The sequence below is a fragment of the Rhineura floridana genome, chromosome 21 (assembly GCF_030035675.1).
Source record: "Rhineura floridana isolate rRhiFlo1 chromosome 21, rRhiFlo1.hap2, whole genome shotgun sequence".
Taxonomy (NCBI): Eukaryota; Metazoa; Chordata; class Lepidosauria; order Squamata; family Rhineuridae; genus Rhineura; species Rhineura floridana.
The window spans coordinates 4483870-4510003 of record NC_084500.1 but is presented as its reverse complement, the minus strand read 5'-3'; the positions used below and the strand labels follow the sequence as shown (position 1 = coordinate 4510003).

At 43.2% G+C, this 26134-nt stretch overlaps 1 protein-coding gene across 9 annotated transcripts in view; it reads right to left on the bottom strand.

Moving 5' to 3' along the window:
* The window catches only part of CUX1 (cut like homeobox 1), a 378915-nt gene that overhangs the window by 337968 nt on the left and 14813 nt on the right, over positions 1 to 26134 (bottom strand). For 3 of the 9 annotated variants that reach the window (XM_061605170.1, XM_061605174.1, XM_061605176.1), the window contains exon 1: positions 25215 to 25527. The exons of 1 other annotated variant lie outside the window; for it this stretch is intronic. In XM_061605170.1, coding sequence (XP_061461154.1) covers positions 25215 to 25277 — 63 coding nt within the window. In that variant the 5' untranslated portion in view covers positions 25278 to 25527. Of the gene's footprint in view, positions 1 to 23177; positions 25173 to 25214; positions 25528 to 26134 lie in introns of those variants that run through there. 5 more of the 9 variants (XM_061605175.1, XM_061605177.1, XM_061605179.1 and 2 more) reach the window with 3 other exon arrangements.

Genomic DNA, 26134 nt, shown 5'->3' with positions numbered 1-26134 from the left:
CGCTGCGTTTCGGGAGAAATACAGGCATATGGAGCATGTACGTTATAGCGAGGCAACGTTCAGTGAAGCGACGTTAAGCGGGGTATGCCTGTATACCTAAGTACCAAAGAGCAGTTTGCTGGCATGTTTTAACATTTTGGCCTCCAAAATCTTAGATGGAAGATTTGCTGAAGTTCCTTTATAAGATTGGTGCTGCGCTTTAAACACTTTAAAACATCATAAAAACAGACTTTAAAATACATTAGAACAAAACAACTTTAAGAACATTTTTAAAAGTTTTCAAGACATCTTAAAAAAGTTTAAAAGACTTTTAAAAAAAAGGTTTAAAAACATATTAAAAAGCAATTCCAACACAGAAGCAGAGTTTGGATAATTGGTTAGTTGCCTGCTTTGGATGGGATCGTACTCCCTCTGAAAGAGCAGGTCCGTAATCTGGGGGTAGGCCCCTTCCAACTCTACTATTCTATGATTCTATGAATAGGGAGGTCACTTTTTAATCCTGTCATTTGCCTCTCTGAAACAATCACATCATTCCAGAAAGGTTGCATTTAACAATAAAGAGTTTGGATGAAACACTACCAAGACTCAGGACACCACTGTATAAATGCCTAAGCTGGCCTTCCACAAAGCTGGAAAAATTTTAATTAAATTAAATTTAAAAATGAAGTGCCAGTATCAAGGACCACGCACCTGCTGTTTTTTCAACTACAGAAGAAGTTGCTAACTTCCAAACATTTTAGCATGTTATAACAGCACAGATTTCACTACAAGCTGAACACGAAGTTTATACACCGCTTTAGAGTAAGGCTGAAACATTAATTCATCTATTAATCAATTTAAAACATTTTGACTAAAAATTGCTCCTTGATTCATCTAGCAGCAGAATTGTAAAAATAATTTTAATACAAATACTTTTTCAAAAGCATACCCCATCCTTCAGCAGGGTGGGTGGCAATCAGAAGAAAACAATTAAGACAGCACTTCATAAATGTTCTGATGCCATAGAGCAGCTGTCGGGAACTTGTGGCCCTTCAGATGGTGTCAGACTACAGTTGCTATCATTCTTGATGACTTGCCATGTAGGTTAGGCCTGATGGGAGTTGCATCCAGCAACATCTGGAGGGCCACAGGTTCCCCATCCCATCCCTAGAGAGTGATCTAATTTAACAAGTTTCCTTTACTTGTCTTTAGTAAATAGAGCTAAAACTTTCAAAACTCAAAAGAATGTCCAATATTGTATTTGCAGTTGTCATCCATTCATTGTTACCAATGATCATATGAAATGAAATATTTTCCATGGAAATTTTTTTTTGGATTTTTTTTCTGCAAAATTTCCCACTTCACATTGCCAAGATAAACATGAACCCTATGGCTATGTACTTTTTCCTCAAATCACTGTTTCAAGATCTTGGAAACCATAGTTTCCTGGTTTTGACACAACAGAAAACTAAAATTGAAGACTTCCTGAGTTAATCACAGCATAAAGGAAGAGGAAGGGATGACAGGAGGCCAGAGCATAAAGGCTCAAGGCCCACAGATATCTCAGTTTATTAATCCAAAGTTATCACCAAGCAAGCCTTCCTGGGGAGAACTTTCTATACCTGCGGCACAATAAGAAAGAATACGATGTTCCCAGTCAGCACGCCACACTTCAAGAGGTGGAGGATTCATAGAAGGTTTCCAAGGAGGATTTTAACATTTGGGCAGGCTCATGCAAGAGAACAGCTCTTATTCCCATACTGCAAAAGAGCTGAGGCTCAGACACAGGTTGTGTTTGCACATTAATGGTAAGCCAAGAATCTGGGTTAAATAAACCATGCTAGGCACAAGCCACATGGTAATGCACGCAGCCCAACTGCTACTGCGCAATTCCTCCCCGGCACAAAATTGGTTCAACAAACCAGGAAGTGCAAACCTTAGCCTTACACCTGAACCTAGGGTCATAGTTTCTTTCTCCCCAAGAAATCTGGACTGCTAGCCAGCCCTAAACCACGGTTTGTTATTGGCTTACGAATCCTAGCTTGTTGGGATAAACCAACCATGATCCAGGTTCAAAAGTACCCTTCCTGGTTTGTTAACCACTCACACCAAAAGAGAAGTGATGCAGGAATGATGAAGCCGCATGCCTGCTCGTGCACAGTACAGTTTATTTACCCAAGGTTCTTGGCTTACCATTATGTGTGAACTCAGCCTAAACTGTGTCTTGCCAAATTCCACAAATGTTAAGCTTCACAGGTCTGTTACAGCACTTCACTACACAAGAAATCTGAAAGTCACCAGGGCACTTTTCCTGCTAGCTCTAGATCTGTGCTAAACTGGTAAGCTGAACACGTCAGTATGAAGTTGTCACTTCACAGGGCAAGAGGGAATTGAAAAGTGATCCAGACGCCTGTATTGAAAGAAAAACTGCTATTAGTCCTGTGACGTTGGACATCCCAGCCATGGCAATCCATACCATAGTACTCCACACAATTGGCATAGCCTATCACCCCCTGAAATCAATAGAAACTGCACAAGAGATCTGGTGCTACTGGACTCTTACAAATCATTCTTATAAAAAGGCAAGTGCCCACAACCAACGTCTCCAAAGATCTCCACTGCTAAACCACACACACACAGTACATAGAGTGAAGAAAAAGGGCATCACTATTGCTTGCGACAGATGCCCCTGAGCCTCATTTACAAATAGATACCACCCACTCCTAACACCCATTTAGAACACCATACTAAAAGCTGTCCTATTGTCTGCCGCAGGCTGTATTGGCTAATTAGAGTTGAATAGGCTTGTGATAATGCTCAGCTCCTGATAAGAATTTCTCAAAGCTTCCTAGGTCAATTCATCTGGCTCCAAGCCATAGTGTGATTACATAATCATTCCTCTACAGAGCAGTGAGGCACCACAAAGAAGATCAAGCAACCTTGCCTGATCCAGAAAAACCCAGATTGTTCCTCCATCATCCCCCTGCAAAGACGAACCATCTCAGTTCAAATATTTTTAATCGCAGGAGCAATCCTTGGTCAGAAAGTCTTTGCCTTGGGCTTGGCTGTCTGCCAGGATGATATGATCATTCTACATCCTGAGGGCTAAACAAAAAAGGAAGGTGCCTCAAACACAAGAAGCTGTTAGGGTGACTTTTACACTGGAGACCACAGCCAACTTTGATCTCACTACCTTGAAACCTCAATGGATTGTTCCTGATGAAGGGGGTCTGTTGCATCGACAGTTCTAAGAAAACTCAAGACACTAAAAAGGACCAGGATTTTCCCTCTACTGTAAAGATTTGCTTTTCATCTGTCTCCACGTTTGGTTAATAGGCAGATGGATGTCAGCAAGAACCACCTGCTGAAAACGATGAATTATAGCAATGTTATCTTCACAAAAGATAGTTCTGTGGCAGAGAATGTGAGCTGGAAAGCTCCCAGTTCAAATCTCATCTTGGCCATGATCTCAGTCATGAACTCATTAAGTTTCTGTGCGCATATAGTGTTGCCAAATCAACTAACTATAGATGACAGTGAACACTCTGGGCCAATAATGCCATGGTTTGGCACTATGTGAACAAACCTGTACTTGTACACCATATGTTCTCCCTCAGGCATTCAGATTTCCCCTGTTACTTCTGCTTCATTGGCAGACCATTGTTTGCCATTACATCCAAACTGGGCAAATGATGGTTTGCCGATAAACCAAAGTAAGACAAGCCAAAGTGCATGAGGGAAAAGGAAGGAGGTACAGGGCTTCTTCAGTTAGGGCCAAACCATGGTTGGGCATTACATGTGAAATTACTCCCAATAGAGCCATTCATTCTTCCTTCTTTCTTGCGCAGGCACTCTGTTGAGTAACCACAGCACAGGCCAGTTTGTAACTATGGTCAAAAACAGTTTTGCAAGATGTTGTTTGCACTGTGGGTAGCAAAACCTTCAGTGCAGATATCCTGATAACCAGAGTTATATTTGCAATGTTTCTGATGTAGTGATCTGCTGGCCTGAACATTGTTTTAAAGTAACAATCTCAATTTTAAATGGTATGTATTGAATGAATGGTTTTAACTGTATTTTGTAAACTGCCCTGGGACCTTAACTGATCTACAAAATAAAAATTGAATGAATTAATTGATGAATAGGAGGGGATATTTGCATGAGGAGGGAGGAAACTTTCAGGGCAGCAAACCCAGGCACCACACTGGCGCACTGAGCCTAAAATGGATTTCCACAAATTCCATTACATAGATGATACCACTGACCTCCCTTATTGCACTATGGCATGGATTACTAAGATGATGCATGTGAACCACTTTAAAACCCTTTAAGTGTGCTAAATAATGCTAAGTACTGTTGATATTGTTTAACAGAGGCTTGTTAAAGGGCAATCCCTTCATTGTACAGGCACTCCCTAAATCTCCAGCAGGGCTGTGGGAGAGAAATCTAACCAGCAGCAACATAAAGACTCCATGGCACTTTTGGAAGACTAGAGCAACAGCAATATCTGAACCTCAGGAGAGAACATCTGCCATCATCACCCTTCCAAAAGAACCAGATGATGCAGACTTTCCACCTGCCCTTGTGAGGAGATGTCCTGTCCTCCTAGGGACTAAAACATCTGGTGGTAGCTAGTTAGGTAAGACCCACTGGAGTGGGGGGAGTCTATTCTCCCATTTAGTCTCCATGGAACCATCAAAACCCAGCACTGGAAACAGCCACACCAACAGCAGCAACATCTTGTCACCTGACTGAACACTGTCCATCTCATCCCCTCCCTACCCACTCCCACAGCCTTCATAAGCCACCACTGCCTTTAAAAGAAACTCATTACTGTGTTATATATTCAGTTTTCACTTACTGTCAGCCTAAGCAAGTAATTTTATTTATTTATTTATTTATTGTTTCAATTTATATACCGCCCTTAGCAGAATAGCTCTCAGGGCGGTGAACAAACAAGATAAAATACAATATATCATAGTAAAAAATCACAAAAACATGTACAAACAACAGAAAGCACAACAAAAATGAAATAGAACACAAATTAAGAAGGATACATGTTAAAAGTAGAAAGATTAAGAAAATTAAAAGATTAAAATGCCTGGGAGCATAAAAAGGTCTTTACCTGGCGCCGGAAAGATAGAAGTGTAGGCGCCAGGCGTACCTCTTCGGGGAGGCTGTTCCACAACTCAGGGGCCACCACAAAAAAGGCCCTAGATCTAGTAACCACCCTCCGGGCTTCCCGATGAGCTGGTACCCGGAGGAGGGCCTTAGATTCTGAACGAAGTGAACGGGTAGGTTCATAGCGAGAGAGGCGTTCCACAAGGTATTGAGGTCCCACGCCATGTAAGGCTTTATAGGTCAAAACCAGCACCTTGAATCTCGCCCGGAAGCAAATAGGAAGCCAGTGCAGACGCGCCAGAATAGGTGTTATATGCGAAGACCGACTGGTCCTCGTCAATAGTCTGGCAGCCGCGTTCTGCACCAGCTGAAGCTTCCGAACTGTCTTCAAGGGCAGCCCTACGTACAGCGCATTACAGTAATCCAATCTTGAAGTTACCAGAGCATGAACAACGGAGGCGAGGTCGTCCCTGTCCAGATAGGGGCGTAGTTGGGCTACCAGACGAAGATGGTAAAATGCATTCCGTGCCACCGAGGCCACTTGGGCCTCGAGAGACAAGGAAGAATCGAAAAGAACCCCCAAACTACGTACCTGTTCTTTCAGGGGGAGTGTAACCCCATCCAGAACAGGGTGAACATCCACCATCTGAGCAGGGAAGGCGTTCACCAGCAGTGTCTCGGTCTTGTCTGGATTGAGTCTCAGTTTATTAGCTCTCATCCAGTCCATTATCGCGGTCAGGCAACGGTTCAGCACATCAACAGACTCACCTGAAGAAGATGAAAAGGAGAAATAGAGCTAATAAGTAAGGAGTCACTCCCTGGGAAAAGGCCTTGTTTGCAAAAAGGATTTGACCTATATGAAGGATCAGCAACTGGCATCCCCTGGGCCAAATCCATCCCTCTGCATGGTGCCATCTGACCTCACAATTTCAAACACAGAGGCAGAAGAATGACAGAGATTAGTAGCATCTTGCAGGCAGTTGGAATGGGCACCAAGCCATTTGGTCAGCAAGATAACAGGGCCTTGGTCCACCACTGCCGCCGCCACCACCCTCTTCCTTTGACAATATATCCTACAAAATGCCTTCCTGACCAAGTCTCTACATCTATTTATTTATTTACTATTAAATTTATATCCCTTCCTTCCTCCCAAAAGGAGGCCAGGGCAGCAAAATGAAATGAAATGGACTGCCTTCAAGTCGATCCTGACTTAAGACAACTTTATGAATAGGGTTTTCATGGTAAGTGGTATTCAGAGGGGGGTTTCCCACTGCCTCCCACTGAGGCTGAGGCAGTGACTGGCCCAAGGTCACCTAGTGAGCTTCATGGCTGTGTAGGGATTCAAACCCTGGTCACCCATCTTTAAAACATAGCATCTTAAAAAACATCATAGAAACAATTCCAACACAGATGCAGACTCACTGAAATCAATGGGATTTAATGTTAGTCATGACTAACTTAAATTTCAGTAGATCCACTCTAAGCATGACCATGGGAGCAATCCAATCCGCCCCCTCAGCCTGGCAGGCCTTCACAGGGTGCCAGGGCAATTGCCGCATCCAAAGCCCTGCCACTCATGGTTGCCAGAACGGAAGGTGATGTGGCAGGCAGGCCTGGAGCTGGCCCAGCATTCAGTTCATCATTTACTTTAACAGATCTACTCCAACATCAACATCCTGTTTTAACTAAGCAGATCATTTAAAGGAAAGGGCACTGTAGTCACCCCTAAGAGTACCCGCACTGCTCTGCTAAACTAAGCACAAGCCTGACACAAAAGAGAACCAGATGTTTGCATCAGATGGCATGCAATCGGAAGAAGACTCTGAGGCAAGACTATAGTGGCATCAGAGGAAAAGAGTACACAAAAAAAAAAAGAGGATGCTCAATCCTGTCTGCACCAGTTCCAACCCTTGGGCTCCAACAACAGATTGTGGGCCATCCAGAAACTTTTCCAATTCCCATGGCTATCTACAGAGCTCCAATGATCAGAGAATTACTGCTCCCAAGCAGTACCTTTTGCAAAAGGCCACAACAAAAACCTGTTTCTCACATTTTTATCTGCAAAGTTACAAGAGAAGAGGTCCCCCTTAACAGTCTCTCCAGGACACTGCCCTGTCAAGGGTGCAAACAGCTCTCCAAGTCTCAGAGCAAATAGCTCCCAATTCCAGACAGGCACTTGCAATAATCCCAGTGGCATGGAGGTGTAGCTGGGGTTGGAGAAGAGAAAGAGCCATAGGACAGGGAATGGGCAGCAGGTATTTCCAAAGCTGGACAAAAACATATTCACATCAAATCTCACCAGGCTACAGGTATCACCGCACACATTAAGGACAGGTCCATTTTGCTGCGAAAAATCCCTGAATGAATACATGCTATGAAAAAATGCTCTAACACAACAGAAGCAATTTTCTTCTGAGATATGCTTGCTATCTCACCAGCTTCAGTTTAATATAGACATAAAATAAGCACTGCTCACAAATGCAATGAAAAACGAGCATAATAAAAAAGTTGCTTATAATCACAGCCCCAAAAGACATGTGCTTGGAAAGGCTCTTGCACTATTTCTCACTCCAATGGATCCCCATTTGAGGCAGAACTATTACTAAAGTAGTGCAGGCTGAAGGACCATAAAGGGGAGTCCAGGGTAGGGAATGTCTAGAAGAATTCAATGCTCCATGTTTATACAGGTGCTTTAGAGAGTTCAATGTGCTACACATATATTACAACAGCTCAGTAAGGAAGTAGTTTGTTGAAAGTTGCCTTATAGCATATCTATATCTAGCTCGGTTACTGTCTACACACTGTTGGTGGGGGAAGGGGTCTTTCCCAGCCCTAGTGGGAGGTACCAGAAACTATCCACCTGCCCTTCTGAGATGGACCCTCTGCTTGCAAAAGATGTGCTCTACCACTAAAGTTATTGCCCTTCTCCTTTAAAAGATCTGAAGAACCTGCCTTCTCCACACTATATGCCTTGAACCCACAGCCTTGGCCTAACTAGCACTCCACTCTAACTTGCTGAGCTACCTACCAGTACTAGTATCCACATACTGCAAGCAGGATCTGAGGCGGAGAGAGAATAACTCACCTAAGGCCATCTAGTGAGTTCATGGCTAAGCTGAGATTGGAATCTGGGGATATCTGACTGATAGCTCACTCCTAGGCCTTGTACCATATCAGTTCCAAATTTGTAGTCATACTCTCAAAAGATTCCCCACCCTGGCATTAGGGCAAAACTAACCCTTCCAAAGGTATTCCAGTATTTCTCTTAAATGGGTAATGGATAGTAAGACACTCCCTGGACACTGACAAACTGCACTGTGCTGTGAAATTCTAATCCTTCAATTGCATACACAATATACTGCCTCAATTTGGTCCCAGGCTATGGTCTGAAGGCACATGAGGCCAGCTCCCTGCTGAAGCTAAGCAGGGTCAGGTCTGGTCAGGGCCTGGACAGGAGAGTGCCTGGGAACCATACATAAGCTGCCTTGGGTTTCATGAAAAAGAAAGGCAGGGTATAAATGAAATAAATAAATACTTTCTACTCTCCCCTACCCCCTGTGGGAGGGGGGAACAGGAAAACCATCAGCTTAAACATAGTTTATACAGCAAGTATACACAAAAATGGTAGGATCTTATATAGAAAGGCGACGAGGCTCAGATTCATTTCAAGCCAATTAAGGAACAGAAATATGGAACTTGATGTCAAGAGTTATTCCTAATTACAGAACTCACAAAAGCACTGCCTGTACTTCTTCTAGAACCAAGAGTGCCATGTTTATATTAGTGTTCTAACCCAAAAACCCATTCTTAGGACCAAAACAGAGCATAATGTACAGTGGAAGAGACTCTGTAGAGTTCACAATAGCAAGAAAACAACTCACAAATTACTGGCATACTAATTGTTTGCCAAGTCTACTGACTGCCAGGTTGCTGGCTTTTTTTAAAAATAATGCTATCAAATATTCCATTAAGTCAAGAATACTTTTGTATAGATGGGAGTGGGGTAATAGCAATGTCCTCTGATGCCCTAAAGGCTTACTGCGATATTAAGATTGTGGGCTACAGCACTTCTCTCACATGTACTTATTTTATTGATTAGATTTATATCCCGCCCTTTCTCCCAGTAGGAGCCCAGGGCAACATCTGATGAAGAGTCCCTATGATGAGTCTAATGTTATAGCACAGTAAGGTACAATCTTTAAGCTATTACAAGATAGGCCTTTTTGCTACAACAGACTAACACAGTTATCCCCCTGGAATTTGCTACTTTGCCGGATCATTGTGTGGCCCTTTTTATTGGCTCCTTTCCAGCCTTGATGCCCAATTTCTTATGGCCTGTGAAATCATGTTCCACAGCATTCCAAGTAACTTGCCCTTTGATATTTGCTACAGAAAGTGCAGACAAGAAAATATTAGCATGAAACACTGCCATCCCGTCTTCAGGAAAGGACTTGCTCATTGAATCCGGTGAGATTTCCCTCTTAGTTATGTAGTGTGTGCAACAAAATGCACACCTCAGCAAGTGAGAAAACACATCAAGCATGGTAAATATGTGATGTTAAAAGACATTCTGTTGTTACCAGAGCATCATCAGCTGTCAGAAAAACAGAAAGCTTGTATGCTGTCTGACTTTTGAGTTATTCCTAAGCCACATTCTGTAGCAACTGAGTGCCCTTTCCACCTTTTTTTTAAAAAACCATGGGAGCGCTTGCAAGAATTGGCTGCGATTCCGAAGAAATGAACAAACATAGAAAAGGAACACTGGCTTCATGTGGATGACAGATGCACATGTTCTGAAAATTCTTTCAAAACCTTGCCCGGCACAAATCTTCTCTCAAAAATAGCTGTAGACATTGTTATTCCAACTATATTATTTGTGTGCCACATGACACCCAGTATAACTCCCAAAACAATCAGTGCAAGGCTTCCAATAAACACAAACTGAATGTTTGATCCCATGGATGAAAACAGTTGCAAAACCAACACTTGACTCCTACCTTTCTTCCATAAAAGCTACAAGAGTCTCCTGAATTAGCACCTCCATTATTAATTCAAAATTTATTGAATTAGCACCTCCATTATTAATCTCCTCTGACCTCAAGTTTAATAAAATTCTAAACCATGCCGTCTACTATAGCAGCAATGACAACCAATTACCTGACTATAGCAAACGCACAGACAACTGAGCCTCACCCGCAAGCACTCAGTCGTAAGAATTAAGAAGACAAGATGGTAGAAACAGGGCTGGGAAAATCACAGGTTATCTTAGTATCTCAAGCACCTAAAATCCAAGCACTACATGCATAATGAAACTATTCTTTGACTGTGAAGCTTTTAGCACACAGTCCCTCAAGCCTTTGTAGAACAGATGGGTTAAAAATTAAAATAGACAAATAAGACAAACTACCGGTGGTAGCTTCCTCAGGGCAGGGACCTGTTTTGGGGAAGCATTGGCTTATACTGTTCTGTGATGCATCATGTGCACTGACTCCTGCCTGAAACCCTGGAGAGTCATTACCAGTAGTGCAAACAATACTAAACTAAATGGACCAATGGTCTGACTCCGTATTAGGCATTGCTCTAAGTCCCTATGGGGCTATATTAATTTTCTTTTTTTAAAAAAAAAACTGTTAGCATATTCAAATTTGTTAGCCTACAACCTACTTCAACACTCACTGGGTATATTTTCTACAAGACGCACAATATTTCTGTTTGGTCTAGGCCAGGGTTCCTAAACTGTGGTCTGCGGACCACATGCAGTCCACAAACTTCATTCGTGTCTGTGGATTTGTGGTTGAAGACAGGAGATGGCCTATCTATTAAAGCAATTGTTCATATTGAATTCCATGGAAATCAAATTGTAATACAATAAACTATAATGTGTAAGAAATAAAAGAAGCAATAAAAATAAAAATCAGACAGTATCTAACAGTGCATTATAATTGCTACAACAGGCAGAAGCACCATTAAGTGGTCTGCCAAGACCCTCAGCAATTTTCAAGTGGTCCGTGAGGGAAAATAGTTAGGGAACCCTTTTGCAGTTATTCAAAGAGGTCAAGCAACATTACCAGATATACCAACTGTAAAACTGTATTCTCTAGGATAGGAACGGTAGCTATGGCTGTTTAAGTTATCTGGAGGAGGAGGAAGAGTTCTCTGCTTTACATCCTGTAGGATGGCCCCTCAGCTTAGGGTGCAACTAGAAGATCCCAGATTAGAATCTCCTACGTTTCTTTGTTTAAATTAATAGCAGCAGTCCGCCCTTGCAAATTAGAATCATGACTACCGTCCTGGAAGTGAAAGGTAAATCCTGTGCATTGTACCATTTTTCCATTTAAAATCATACGACATCTGTAAGATTTCCCCAGAGGGGTATCTTACAAGAGGTGTTATGGTCCAGAGGGAAACCCCCCCTCCAATGACACAGTCTTAATCAGATGTTATTTAAATTTAAGGGAGGTTCTAACTGTAGATCACCCAAATCACATTTAGGTTAGCCCTTTAGAAGTTGCCCTATTCACATTAACCATTCTGCATACTTGACTGGCAGTTTTGATAATAAGGGTGGGCAAAGGATTCATTTGCAACATTAGACATTGTGCCCTTAAGTGTTATTCTAGCCTTAAATAGTTGTACATGCTGATTATTACAATACTGGGAGTGGGAAAGGGAGGAATCAAAAGAAAAGAAGCTTCTCACACTGTCCTCTGAAACAGCAAACTCTACCATCACCTGATTTTTAGTCATAATGCTTCAGTGTCAACACTGATAACAAGTTGCTTGCAACATTTTCTAAACAGCCATTTGTTAGCAACATGGAAACTACTTGCAGAAATTACAAAGACGTCCTTTTCCCCTTCTATTCTCCCCCTTTCCCCCCTTTCTATTCTCCCTTCCCACGCTTCCTCTGAATTGCTAGAGGTAGCCAAACATCACTCCAGGCCAGCTGTGGAACCTGGTGCTAAGAGGACATGGAAGAAATCCATCTCTTGAAGCTCAGATCGATGGGCCAATTCAATAAGCTTACAGTGCAATCCTATGCACCTCTAGTGTTCAGTTAGACTTACTCCCAAGGAAGTATGTATAGGATTGTAGCCACCTTTTTAAGCACCATACTAAGAGAAGATATAACCAATACTGAATCTTGATTTTAGAAACAAGCCCTAGGAATGAATCTTAAATAATCTTGGATGAAACACCAATATTACAATACAATAGTATTGTACTATATGACTTATTAATAAGGTATTAACTTTAGACTTTAACAGAACACACCCGTTCTTCTGCAGAGTTTAAAACTCAAAACACTGCAACTGGTTTTGCTCATAAGAGCTAATGCAGTGCAACAGGTGAATGCACCACATATGGACCAAGGTTCAAACCCCCCTCTGGGTTAACATTCACTTGGTACCTTGAGCCAGCCCCTATTATGGTAAGAATAAAATGGGAGGATTTCATGTAGGGCACCTTGAGCTCTTTGGAAGAAGGGTGGGACACAATGACATCAATTAAATACAAAACAAGAACATAAGAAACATCAGACTGACAGTCCATCTAGGAATCCAATATCCCATTTTGCATGGTGGCCAACGAGACACTTCTGGGAAGCTCAGAAATACAATGTGAAGACACATAAGAACCTTGAAACCATAGAAGCAAGCCAGTAAAGAAGATAAAGCTGCACTCACATTATCTTACTCCGGAAATAGTCACAGAATACCATGGAGGAATAACTACAAGCATATCACACTTCACAAATTTCCTGCGAAACTGAACTAAAAGCGTACTTTTAGTGTTATGTTCGGCTGGTTCATAATTTCCTTTTTTTCCCTATCACACAAGCTTGGACATACAGCTGCATGGAGCATCACAGTGTGTGAACTGGTTAATAGGCCAGCAGCAATCCCCATGATCACAACTGCTTCAAAAAAATGTTGCAGAAAAAAAAGCTGTCACTGGCTGGTTGGCTGTCTCTGTGGACTTCATCACACTTTGAATTTCTCCAGGCAAGTAGAGGCACACTTGTGGCCAAGGACAAGTCAAGATTGCTCACATGTAGGTGACAAATACTGCTGCGCATCAACCTTTTAAAATTTGTGAGATGTAGGTGCAATTATTTGGTTACAATCTCAATTAGCATTACTGGTCATGGGAACAGGCTCTAAGGCTGAACACTACAGCATATGCTCAGGACACAGCTACACTGTAAACCAATTTGGATTTAAAACACTGGATATAAAACATGCCTCTCACCTAAGAATCCTGGGGACTATGTTCTGACAAGGGTGCTAAGAATTCAGTTAGCAATCTATCAAGTCACTCACTGAATTACAGCTGTCTGGTGTTCCCTGTGGAGAGCAAATTGCTATTAGACCAGTTTAAGACTCTTGTGTAGATATGCCCTCATTGCTTAACTCAAGGAAGTCGTCAAACAGCATAAATTGGGAAAGTGAAAAGATATTCTCTTTCACACCTAATAAATATTCATTCTGCATTTTAATAAGTTACGATGCTTTTCAGTGTGCAGGTAAAGTTGTCAGCCTGCTTTTCTGCTCTCTTGACAATTTCAAGTATCTCACTTTTGGGTTTTGACAGTACTTTTTACCTACAACATCCCTCATCCCGTCTCTTCAGATGAGCCTCTCCCTTTGGATTTGTTTTTCAACTAGCTAGCTTCTACTAGATGCAGCAATCTTTACTAAGTCCACTTAATTTCCAGTAATGAGTAAAGCAGCTACTCCTTCAGGCAGATATACCAGGCAAAAAAATAAGTATACCAAAGTAGTTAAGGTGGAAATGGTTGTGTGAACAAGGGCCAACATTCTTATGTGCCAGATGTCTCTCCATTCCACAGTCCCATAAAGCTTTTTAATGAGTATTTACAACTGAAGGTATTAATTTGTTAAAAATGGAACACAGAGGAACAAAAAAACATGCATCGCATGAAGTTAATATCTGACTACCTAAAAGGAATTGAGAATTTCCTGTTTTAGAAAGCAAGTTCACTGGGAGGAGAAACACTACTGCTTTCAAACTCTTGACACCTAATACCAACATTTAAGCATCAATACCAAAAAGTCTACAAGGATTCCAGCAACAAAAGAGGTTGTATATCTATGCAAAGAGAGAGCTGGCATAACTCAATGGCCCCAGGCAACTCCACCTATTAGATTGCTGGGGAAAACAGGGCAAGGCCATGCATCTGTGCACACGCACCTTTAAACACTCATGCACGTGTTTCTGGTAAACCTTCCCAGACAGATATATAAAAATACATACCTGTTATGAGTTTGCTAGGGGGGAAAAATAACTGGGGTTTCCCACAGCAAATCTCCCTAAGAGGTGGGATGCCCTTGGTTCCGTTCTCATCTCAGGTAGGAACTTAACTATAAACACCCTTAAGCAAACCACGATTCTCTCAGCCCCGTGATGCTTTAAGGATTACTGAGATAATCTACAGACAGCACTTTTAACATGCTTGGAATGCATTCTATAAATGCTACGTATTAATGATATCCAATTCTGGGCAAACAGTCCACAAAATATTCTAGGAAAAAATACAAAAGGATGCCATGTTTCTCTGCAGAAGGAACACTTGTGTCAGGACAGATAGTTTTATTATAACAAAAGAACAAGCAGAATCTGTGGCCTCCAAGACACCTTCTTCCTGCTGACAATCCCCATTAACAATGTTCCAAGAGAACTGTGCCCCACTTTAGCTCTCACAAAACAGATACTCCATGTTCTCAAGATATTGTGGGGACCTTAGCCTTAGGAAGTGGCCCAAAGGAAACTGGCATTTGCTTCTTTTATTCTGATAAAATGCTAAGAATCCCACCTGCTTCCAATAAGATAGAAATGTTTTAAAAAATTGCATCTGCCAGTTGAGAAGTTGTCCACAGTTCTTTACCTCTATTTTTTATAATGTGCAGAAGCACAAGAGACTGTAAATTTTAGCTCTAGCTCACAGCTCATTCGCAGAGCACATGATGTGCATGCAGACTGTCCCAGGTTCAATCTCTGGCATTTCCAGTTAAAAGGATCTCCGATAGCAAGGTCTCAAAGGAAAAAACAAATTATACTAGAATCTGGGTGAGCGACTTACACTGGCTAGACAGACTGATAGACCAACAGCATGGCTTAATGGAACTCATAAGGCCTCACAATCACAACCTTAGCAAACAAAAAAAAAGAGCTGAGATAGTTGGTCCCTTACTCCATTTACCACTGACTATGGAAACCTTAAGGTCCCAGGCAAGCAACTTGCAGACCAAATAAGCAATGGGAAGCCACTCTAGAGAAAGGCTTTAAATAAAATCTTGTATCTCCATAAGAGCAAAAACAGGTGGGCTGATCCCCTGTGAAAGCCACAAGGAAGTTGTGCCATGGAGTGGCAAATCAAGGTAGATGACTGCTATCCTTTACAATGCAAGGATGAAGAGTTTCCATGTGCTCCGTAGAACCAGAGTGGTGGTATTTATATACATTACACAAATCCCTACATAGATCTATGACCAGACAGAAATGGTTCCTGTTGGATTCCCACACAGCTGACAAAGCACATTAAAAAGCCCTAACCGGGAACTGGAGATATCTTTTAGTGCTATGACCCAGTATTTTAACTGTCCACTTAAGTATTTAAAAGCCAAACTCATCACCATGGCATTCAAGTGCCTCTAGGGTTCTGCCCGCACTACAAAGTTTATTATTAATCCAATGACTACCCCCTTCAGCCATTATTAAACACAATTTGGCAACCGGTTACCGTGTCAGGAATGTTCAATACCTAATTTAGAAAGTGCAATTGTCATACAGCAGAGATGGCCATTGCTCACTCATTGGCTCTTGTTTCCAAGAGAAGGGGAGCTCCATATCCCATTCTGAAAGATATGGTGTAGGTTAAAAACAAGGCCACAACTCAGGCTTTTTCCATGAACTCTGAAGTTCATACGTTTTAATATGTACCTCATCCTTGGCCCTTCAACTTTCATTTCCACCCAACAGAAAATGCCTGTACAGAAAGGAGGATACTATGCTGAAGGCCTAGGAAATGTCTAGTACAACAGGACCATATGAATTAACTGGAGAATGTTGACCAGGCAAAGTTGGAAGGCTATCACCATGCACAGGGTCATCTGTAACCCACAAACTCAAGGGAACAAAGACAAACTGAGCAAGCAGTAACTAATTCCCCTTTTCTACACCAATCTTTACCAGCTCCCATCCTGAGAATAGAAATAAAATGGAAAAAGCTGTATCTGAAGAAATTCTAAGCACAGCAGTTGAACTCCAGGGCAGACCAACTGTACTGAAATAGAAAGTGTGCTTTATTTGGACCCAGGTTCAAATGCCCACTCAGCCATGAAGCTCACAGGACAGCTACTGGCAAGTGACTCTCTCAGCCAAGTCTACCTTACTGCATTGTGGAAAAGCATAGAAGTTGTAAAGCTATTTATGTACATAGAACACTGTTCTATTAACCACACAGTCCCCAGAGAAGCCATGGTTCTGCCCTGAATCAAGCACACAATTCACAAGTTCCAGTTTCAGTTTATTGCAGGGCCATAGGCTAACACAAGATATACAAAATATACAGTACACAACGAAAATTAGTTTAAAATTTAAAAGAGATTCTAAGTTTTAAAATAAAGTAAGGTCGTATGTATTCGTCCGAACTTCCAATCATATATCAGGCTTCTATAGAACTTCATTCAAAAATACAGATAGATAAAAGAGTAAAAAAAAGTTAATGGGAGAGCCGCCTCCCCACTAAAACCAGTTAAGACTTCTATTTCGGTTGGGATTCTAAAATGAATCTAGCTCTTAGTTTCTGGGCTGCTAACACAAATAGGGCTACCTCCGGGTTTGAATCAGACATTAAAAGAACTATTTTATCAGCATCCGTAGTCATCCCATAAGTGTCTAGCCACTTCTGCAGAAGCTTCGTTCTAAGCTTCTGATAAATTGGACAATATATCAAAATTCACAAGTAATATAAGCATGTAGCTCACCAGATGCCTTGCATGTGTTGGGACAACCAGAGCTCAACATATGCAAGAATTTACATCAGGTTAAGAGGAAGATTACATACTATGAAGCAGCACCTCACAATCAGGAAGAGGCTGCTTCAGAGCGAGATAACCTATCCATGCAAAGGGGTTGCCTGGAGGTAGCACTGAATGAATCCATAGATGTCACGAATGACAAAAGAGGTGCTTGTGTACCCATGCAGTGTTAGGATCTATTCTATATGACGGATGGGCAGCCTATGGTCCTGCAGATGTTACTGGCCTCCAAGTCTCATCATTCCCAGGAAGCATAGCCAATGGTCAGGCATGATGAGAGCCATAGTCTAGCAGTGTCTGGAGAACCACAGGATGCTCGCTTTTGCTTTAGAGGATCATCTCTGCAAAAAGGGTAAGGTATCCAGGCAAGTAGCCTCCTTAAGTGTGGCCCCAAAGGTGACACCCAAGCTAAGTTGGGAGGAGCCCATTCTGAGACCGCCGATATGGCCAAGTGCAAGATGAGGGTCCATAATACTGAGGACCATTCTGTAACAAAGAGAAGGGAATACAGGAGTCAAAAAAAGGGGGGAACATAAGAATCTGCCTTACATCGAGTCAGACCACTGGTCCATCTCGCTCAGTGTTGTCTACACTGACTGGCAGCAGGTCCCCAGGATTTCAGACAAGATTCTCTCCTATAGTCTTACTTGGAGAAGCCAGGAATTGAACCTGGAACCTTCTGCATGGTGGAAGGTGGATGCTCTACCACTGAGCTACAGCCCTTCCCCAAGATTCAGATCCAGGTAACGCCGAGAGGGCAATCCAAAGTTGATGACAGCAGGTTATGCATGAAACAACCATGCCCGAGGCTAATCCAGCCCTGTCCACCATGTAGGACTGTTTACCAAGGGTTTAGTAAGTCTCCTGTTTTTCTTGGCAATCTAGGGCAGCAAAAATGAGGAACGAGAGGCATGTGGAAGAGCCTGGCTGGTGAGCTCTGTTTGGTTTGGTGGGTCATGACTTACACAGGCCTGGTTAACCTGACTCAGGAGATGCCAGAGCTCAACAGATCCAGGGAGCAACAAGGGAAGAAACCATTGAAAGCTGCTTATCTACATTGACTGGCGCTTCTGCCGCTACACCCACAGAGTTTACACACCAGTTCCACAGAGGAGCATCTGACAACAGCCTAAAACATTTGAAAAGTACTGGTCTGGAATAGGTGTCTCATGAGTAAGCCTTTGCAGTTTTATAGCCCTGGCCAGGCTGACTCTCCCATAACAACTGTGAGCTCATGAAACAGAGAGCAAACAAGGATGTGTCAGTCCCACACTGTATTCTTGGCTTTTTAAAAATTCACACTGATACGATCTCAAGTGTAGGACTAAGGAGCCTGGAGCTGTATATTACGATGCAGAAGAAGCGGAAGAGACACAAACCTTCCTCTCACTGTCAGGTATCTGAAGGGGCAGTTACCAGTAGGCAGCCTGCATACCTGTTCAAGTCTCTTATCTCCCAGAAGCAGAAACGTTTAATCTGAACTCCTTACAGGTTTTCCCAGGGAAAGAAAAAGGGTGGAGCGGTGACTTGGAACCGACAGAGTCTTATCCTTAGTTTCAAACTGGCGCTACAGCCTCAGGAAAATTTCTACCTGACAGAGCACAAGCAGCAGTCAGTTACTTATAAACTACACAATCTTCTGCAAATGGGGCAGAGAAGCAGGATGGGGGGGGGAAGGGGACCAACAGCAGATACGGCTGCAGATTACCTATTGCAACCAGAAGAAAACTTCAGTTGTTTAAAATGATCCCAGCTTGGAATCAGATCCTCCAATAACCAGATCCCAACCAGATATTGCTTTTCTGATCAAGTTCTTTAAGCCCATAAAAGGAAATCTGATGCCAATCCAGAAGGCTCGATAACTCAAGCCACTTAACCGACAATGAATTTTTACTTCAGTGGGATTCCTGAATAAGAATAGCAAACTCAGGACGGCGTCCCACACTAGACTTTAAATGAGGCACCACATGTACAAAGTCTGCCATATGCCTTGGTAGAAGTAGCTACCAATTCTAACCACTACTGCAAATGCCTGCAACTAAAGAAGCCCCCCCATTGCAACCATCTTCTTTCCTTATATTCCAAAGAAGGACACAGTTACCGCCCTGCTGCTGAGGGGCAAGAGTAGAAGGGAGTAAGGAAGATCAGAAAGAAACGTGCCTGGCAGCACTTTTTTTTCCCTTGAGCAGCTGGAGAACAAGAACAAAATAAGAAGTGCTGGCAGAAGGATGTGTTGAGGGGCAAGCACAGGGCAACGAAAGGGTTGGAAGACAACTTGCAGGGAGCAGCACTGTAAGCGTTTATCAGAACCAACAGCCAGTACAAGCTCAAGGAGGCTTCTGTGAATGCCATGCACCCCAGACGGAGGGCGGCAACTGTGTTCTACGTCTGTCTTTTGTATAGGTGGGAGAACAGATAGGAAAACAGTGGCATACCGTCCTCCATAAGACAGCCAATTAACAATGAGCTTAGATATGGAGAACAGACAGAAATCTGAAACATTTTGCGTATAAATTTAATAATCAAACAGAACTCTCTGCCAGTTTCGCCAGAAGGTTTCAACAAGAAATCCAGCACTACTGAGAACAGGGTCACATTTAGTTTGACAAAAACAAGATTGAAGTTTACACAAATGTGCCAAACCAAGTTTTACAGTAGGCACAGGAATTAAGTTGAGCTATTTTTGCAAAGCAAGAACAAAAACAATCTATCAATCTGCCATTTGGCTGCATTCTTTTCTATTCTAGAATTTAATTTACATATGCTTACACTCTGAGGTGATAATTTTAATCAATAAATAGTTGTTCAAGCTTCTTATTTTTTCTCCTCCATGAAAGCCATATTTCTATAACTACCTCTGCAGTAGCAAACAAAACATTTTAGGGTAATCTCACGGGATTTGCAAAGTTTTCCATTCAGAGCAATTACAACATACATAGGCAAAAGAGAGCTCAGCTTCAATTAAAGTTGTCAGACCGTGTTTAACTACATCTTAATCTAATCCATTTTATTCTTTACAAACCTGCATCTGGATCTCATTTCCTGAATTCCTGTAGGTATTCTGGGTCACTTTTACAAACCTTTTCAAGTAAAGAAAGTTCAGCCAAGTCTACCTTATCTAAAACCTCTAAAGAAAAAACCTTGGAAGAAGGAGCAGAGCAAGGAGATATTTTACCCTACATCCTAATCCTTCTGGAAATCAAAGAGCACTAGTTTTTTCCATCAGACAAGGGATAGTCGTTAAACAGCACTTCACATTAGTCATTCCCAAAGTACTTTTCAAAGGTTAAGCACTTCAGTTCTTATGGGGCAGTACAACCATCATCCCCACAGCTGCCCAAAGTTTTACTGTCCCTTTTCACAAGGATACACGCCTCAATCCAGCACCCTGTCCACATTGCCCACACACAGAGAGACAGATGCACACACCACCTTTAACTCCGCTTCAGCTGTGCCAAACATCTATGTAAGCATTACTTCCGACTCCTTCAGCTCTCGGCTCCAACGTGGGCATTGGCTGAACAGATTACTCAGCAGGAGTGAGGAAAGGAGGGAGAAGACCAGCTTTCCAGCCAAATTAATTTCCATGTCAGGCATTTAAAGAGGCTGGACACAATTTCCCTGGTACAGATCAACCAATCTATACCGCAAGAACACTGATTAACATGATATGCCCCTATTCATTTTGCACTCTTCTCTTGCTTGCTCATATTTATTAACATACACACACACACACACACCTGAGCTGTTTTATTGAGTAGTACATCTGCAATCTCATCACAGAAACACCCAAACAAGGCAAGCAATTCACCCCCTCCCAATATTACTCTTTTATAAAACAGGCTGATGGTCTTGAGGTGAAAGGGTGAGGATGCATATTGTTGTGGAAATGGCCTTCTCACGACCAGTCAGTGAGGCCTTGTCACCACCAATAAGGCGTGCTCCAAGAGAAGGAGGTAATATCCGCATTTAGCCCCCAAAGCACATCAGCATGGAGCAAATTCCATGCAGGGTGCCAGCAAAGTAGGAACTACGATACATGTGAGGCTACTTGGATTCACGGCAAATGGCCAGGACTCCCCACCACATGTAACCAAACAAACAAAAAAGTCATATCCCCAAGCAAACCCAAAGGCAGAAAAATCGGAACTTTGCATAAGGCCCCTACACAAACTCCCCAAAACACTGTCCCCAAAGGCAGGCTGGTCTTCTGAAGGATAAAGAACAGCCTGACATACCCACCAGTGCCATCAACGATACTGAAAGCAGGTCTCCCACCTACCCCAACGAAGCCTTAAAGAAGCACCTCCCATGTACAGGTTCAAATCCACAGAAAAAGGGAAAAGAGGGGCAGAGTGCAAGCAAAGCGGAGGAAAAGACAGGCAGACACACATGCTTACAGATGTGAAATGTATGGGGGGGAAGGAGAAACAGTAGACCACGTCTGCCCAGATGCAAAGTGGCACACAGCCCCTTTCTCCAAATTGTGAAAGGGAACACCACCAGAGCACAATCCGCGTAAGAAATGGAAAGGGGCAAACTATGCGAGACTCCAGAAATGCACATGAACACACTATTTTACAGGGGATACACACACCGTCCTACATTTGAGGAAAATGCAAATGAAAAAAGGGCAGACGCCCTCAAAAAAAAAGTTGGAGAACTAAACGGGAAGTTTATGGGACTAATAAACTCTCATGACGACAAAGAGCATCTCCCCACAAAACTGTACATGACACAGACACCAAACATGGGGCTTTCAGGTCAAGCCTGAAGGCCTTGGCTAACAACAGGGGTTGGACAACAGATGGTGACACCCCTATCCCCAAAGACAACCTATGCAAGAAAAGGGGTTCCTCTGAGAAGGACCGAAAGGATCCCCACTTCTTTGCCTTGAGGATGGTTGTGGTGGGATGCAGTGAGGTGAGTTCAGTGGGATAAGAGATCCTTCTCCTCCAATTCAAACCCCCACCAGCATCGCCTCAGCAGAGCAAGAGGCCAAGATCCTAAGCACACCAAGGAGGAAGCAAGCCTCTGAATCCAATGGGATTTACTTGAGAATAAACACAGAATGGTGCAGTTTCTTCTTTTGCCGCCTGATACCAAAAACATGAGGGTTTTCACAGGAAGGAAAGCAGAAATTGGGGTAGACAGTCTTGCCCTCCCACACTACTGAATCCACCACCAGGTGTGAAAGAAACAGGCAAAGGATCCCACCCCCCCCATAAGAAAGTTACAGGATTAAGCAAGTCTTACCCTGACCTTGCATGCTCTCCCTTCCCTCACACATTAAGATTTCTACCATCCAAAAAAAGCTTCCCCAACTCTGCAGATGCGAGTAAATAAGGAGACCAGGCATTCTTTCCCTACGACTCACCCCAATCCTTTTTTTTATAAAACTGGGGGGATAAAACTGAAAAGAGGGCCACATACACAATTAGTACCAAGCAACCCTCCTCTTTAAAAAAAAAACTCCATAATTTATAAGAAGTAGGCCCAGTTTCTTCAAAGAGGAAGCCAATAATTCATAGCCTCATATCATCCTCCTAGAAGAATTTTGATTTTTTTGGGGGGGGGGGGACATGAAATCCTGAAGCCCCATTGGACTTTGGGGGGGGGAGCGGAGAAGAGAGAAAAAGACTGACTGAAGAGGCAAAATCTATTAGATAAATCTCCCTCCTTTCTAGTCATACCCAGTAGCCTAAACATAATCAGAAAATGATGGGGGTGAGTCGGTGATCAAATCCTCAGTTATGGAGACAAGTTAGAAATGGGGTTCCCACCTCCTTCCTACAATCCCAAGCTACTGATATGTTGTGGGGGAGACAGGAAAGGAAAACGGCTCTTTTGCCTTTTCGGTGTTAGCATCTGAAGTCCTGCAAAGTTTCCCAGGAGCTTCAAATTTAGTGTGCGGGGGGGGGGGGAAGGACAAAGCAAAATTAAGAACAGAAGCAGAGATATTTTGTTATTGCGGGGGGTGGAAGGAAAAAGATACAAACCACACATACATACATGCACGGTCTTTTCCTGCAACATTCTCACTCCTTGCATTAAAATGGGTGACTGTTAAGAAGTGAGGGGGTTGTTGGGGGAGGGAAAAAAGAGGGGAGGAATGGGGGGATGGAAAGAGGAGAGAGAAACACAGGAGACACTCCCCATTTGGGGGTTATTTTTACATCCCTCCTTTACAGAATGGGGGGTTCTCCAAAAAAGAAGGGGGTTTACTGGTGCTGCTGCAGGGTTTGGAGGTTCACAAAAAGAGAGGAAGAACTCTGGACACACATACACACTATCCAGCTATTTCTCCATTTTTCTTGCATTTCTCAGCCCCTCTGTATAAAACTGGGGGGGCTGTTAGAAGGGGCATATTACAGAATGTGGGTAGGGTTTGGGGGGATAGGGAAAGCAAGATTGTAAAAAAAAAGATAAAACAGCAGAGATCCACATGCCCAAGCATACATATTTCTTCTCCTTTCTTTAGTCTCTGTATAAAACGGTTAAAGGGGTAGAGGAAGCACATGGGGGGTTGGAAAGATAGAGGTGGTAAAAAGAAAACAAGAGACCCACAAACACACAAATCTAATTTGCTAACATTCCCCCTTTTACTCTTTCTTTCTAAAATTGAGACACCATTCAGAGAGATTAGTGGAGGGGCCGAGGGAGAGTGTCGTTAGAGGGGGGAGTTTACGGGGGGGGGGGCAGATTGCAAAAACAGTCAAAGAGGAGGAAGACTGGTGCACATGCACCAGTTATGACAATTTCCCCTCCTTACTTTCTAAAATTAGGAGACTGCTCAAAGAGACTAATGGGGGTGCTGTTAAAAAGTGTCGCTAGAGGACAACGGCTGGGGGGGGCGCGCAAAATAATAAAAGACTCGAGAAGGGCACGCACATACACCCCCGAGTTGTTATAATTATTCCTGACTCCTCCAAAACTGGAAGACTTGTCCAAGAGAGACTTCTGGGTGGCGGAAAGGGGCTGTTTGGTTTTGTGAGCCTTTTTTTTTTTTTTTAAAGAAGTGTTAGGATGTGGATTTTTATTTTTAAGGGGGGGTTGCAAAAAAAGAGTCAGGAAGGGAGCACAAACACACAGTGATCAATACCTCGTTACTCTAAAAACTGGGAGACTGCTCCAAGAGAGACTTGCTGGTGTTAAGTGTGGGGGGAGATGGGTTTTATTTTTTTTAATTAAAAACACAAAGGGATCCTACTCAGAGTAGACACAGTCATAACCCATTCACTTCAAGGGGGTTCTACTCTGAAGAAGGCTAGCGCTGAATACCCCCCCCCCAAAAACACACACACAAGTGTTAAGAGGCAGGAGGGTGTAACAAAACAACAACTAAGAATCAGCCCACAACCCCCTCCCGCAATTATTAACATTATCATCACTCTGTTTATGAAACTGAAGGGGGGGAGGAAACTGGGAGGGGGGTGCGAGGGGATCCTAAAAAAGGAGGGCATGGGGAGGGGGCTCTGTTTTGGGGAGGGGGCTTGGCCGGCGTGCCTGGCGGGCGGGCGGGCGGTTTTTTGGCGGGGGACGTCTCGTGGCGAAGCGGCTCCCTCCATCCCGGGACAAGCCACCTCAGAGGAGGAGGAGGAGGCGGCGACGCCATCTTGTTGGGATCGATGAATTGAACAAAGAGGATCAATTTCTGATCGCGGCGGCGGCTTGATCGATGGGAGGGAGGGCGGCAGCGGAAAGGGGCGAGCGGGGCCGCCGGGCTCGGAGGGAGGGAAGAAGCGGCGGCGGCGGGGACCCACACGCATAAGAGACTTAGGGGGCAATGCTGCTCCTATTGGGACATAAACAGACAGATATCTCGCGGGGGGGGGGAGTTGCAAAGGGGGGGAGGGGGAGAAGGGGGCCGCCCTAGAAACACCTCAGAAGAGCGTCCATAGGAGGGGGAGGGGAAAGCAGTTGAGGGGGGAGTTGAGGAGGGGGGAAGTGGGGCGAGCGAGGGGGAGTCGGGGGTGAGGTGTGGGGGCGGGCGGCGAGGAGGAGGAGGAGACGGGAGACCCACCCGCGAGCGGACCCCCGGAGCCTGACCTGCAGCTGCTGTAAATCAAAGCGCTTCCAATATTGAAACATCGATCCCACATTGGCCGCCATCTTGAGACATATTGAGACAGAAGTGAGCGGCGGATCGAGCGAGGGAGAGAGAGCGAGCGAGCGAGCGAGAGAGGGGGCTGGAGAGTGCACGAGGAGGAGGAGGAGGAGAGGAGGAGGGAAGAGGGAGGGAGGGAGCGACACACACGGAGAGGAATTTGAAGAGAGAGAAAGGAGGCAGGGCGGCCGGCGGCGGCGGCGGCAAAGCGGTGAGGGAGGCGAGGGCGGCGCGGAAAACCCGGACGGGAGCGGCGGGACGCGGCTTCCCTTGGAATGGCGGGCCCGGCTGCCAAGGGGACACATGCACATATGCATACAAATATTGTATCTGTATATCAATAGATATATCTTCAATATGGGATAGGGGTGTGTGTGTGTATATATAAACACATACATATATATACAAATATACACACACAGCCCTATCTCATGTTAAAGATATAACTATATATATTCCTAATTTTTCATATATATAACCTTTAATTTCATAGTTTATCATTTTAATTTTTAATACGTGTTTATATATAATTTTAACCTTTCACACATTTATTATTTGATTTATATTCCTCCCAGCAGGAGCCCAGGGCGACAAACAGAGGTGCTGAAAACACTTTAAAACATCATAAAAACAGACCTTAAAATACATTAAAACAAAACAATGTTAAAAACATTTTTAAAGGCTTTAAAAATATATCTTTATATATAAATTTTAATTTCATCGTTTCTCATTTTAATTTTCCATATATATAATCTTAACTGCTTATACAATTGTAATTTTTCATATATATTATTTTCATGTTTATATTATATGTATAATTTTAATTATTCATATATAACATTAATTTTCATACTTTTACTTT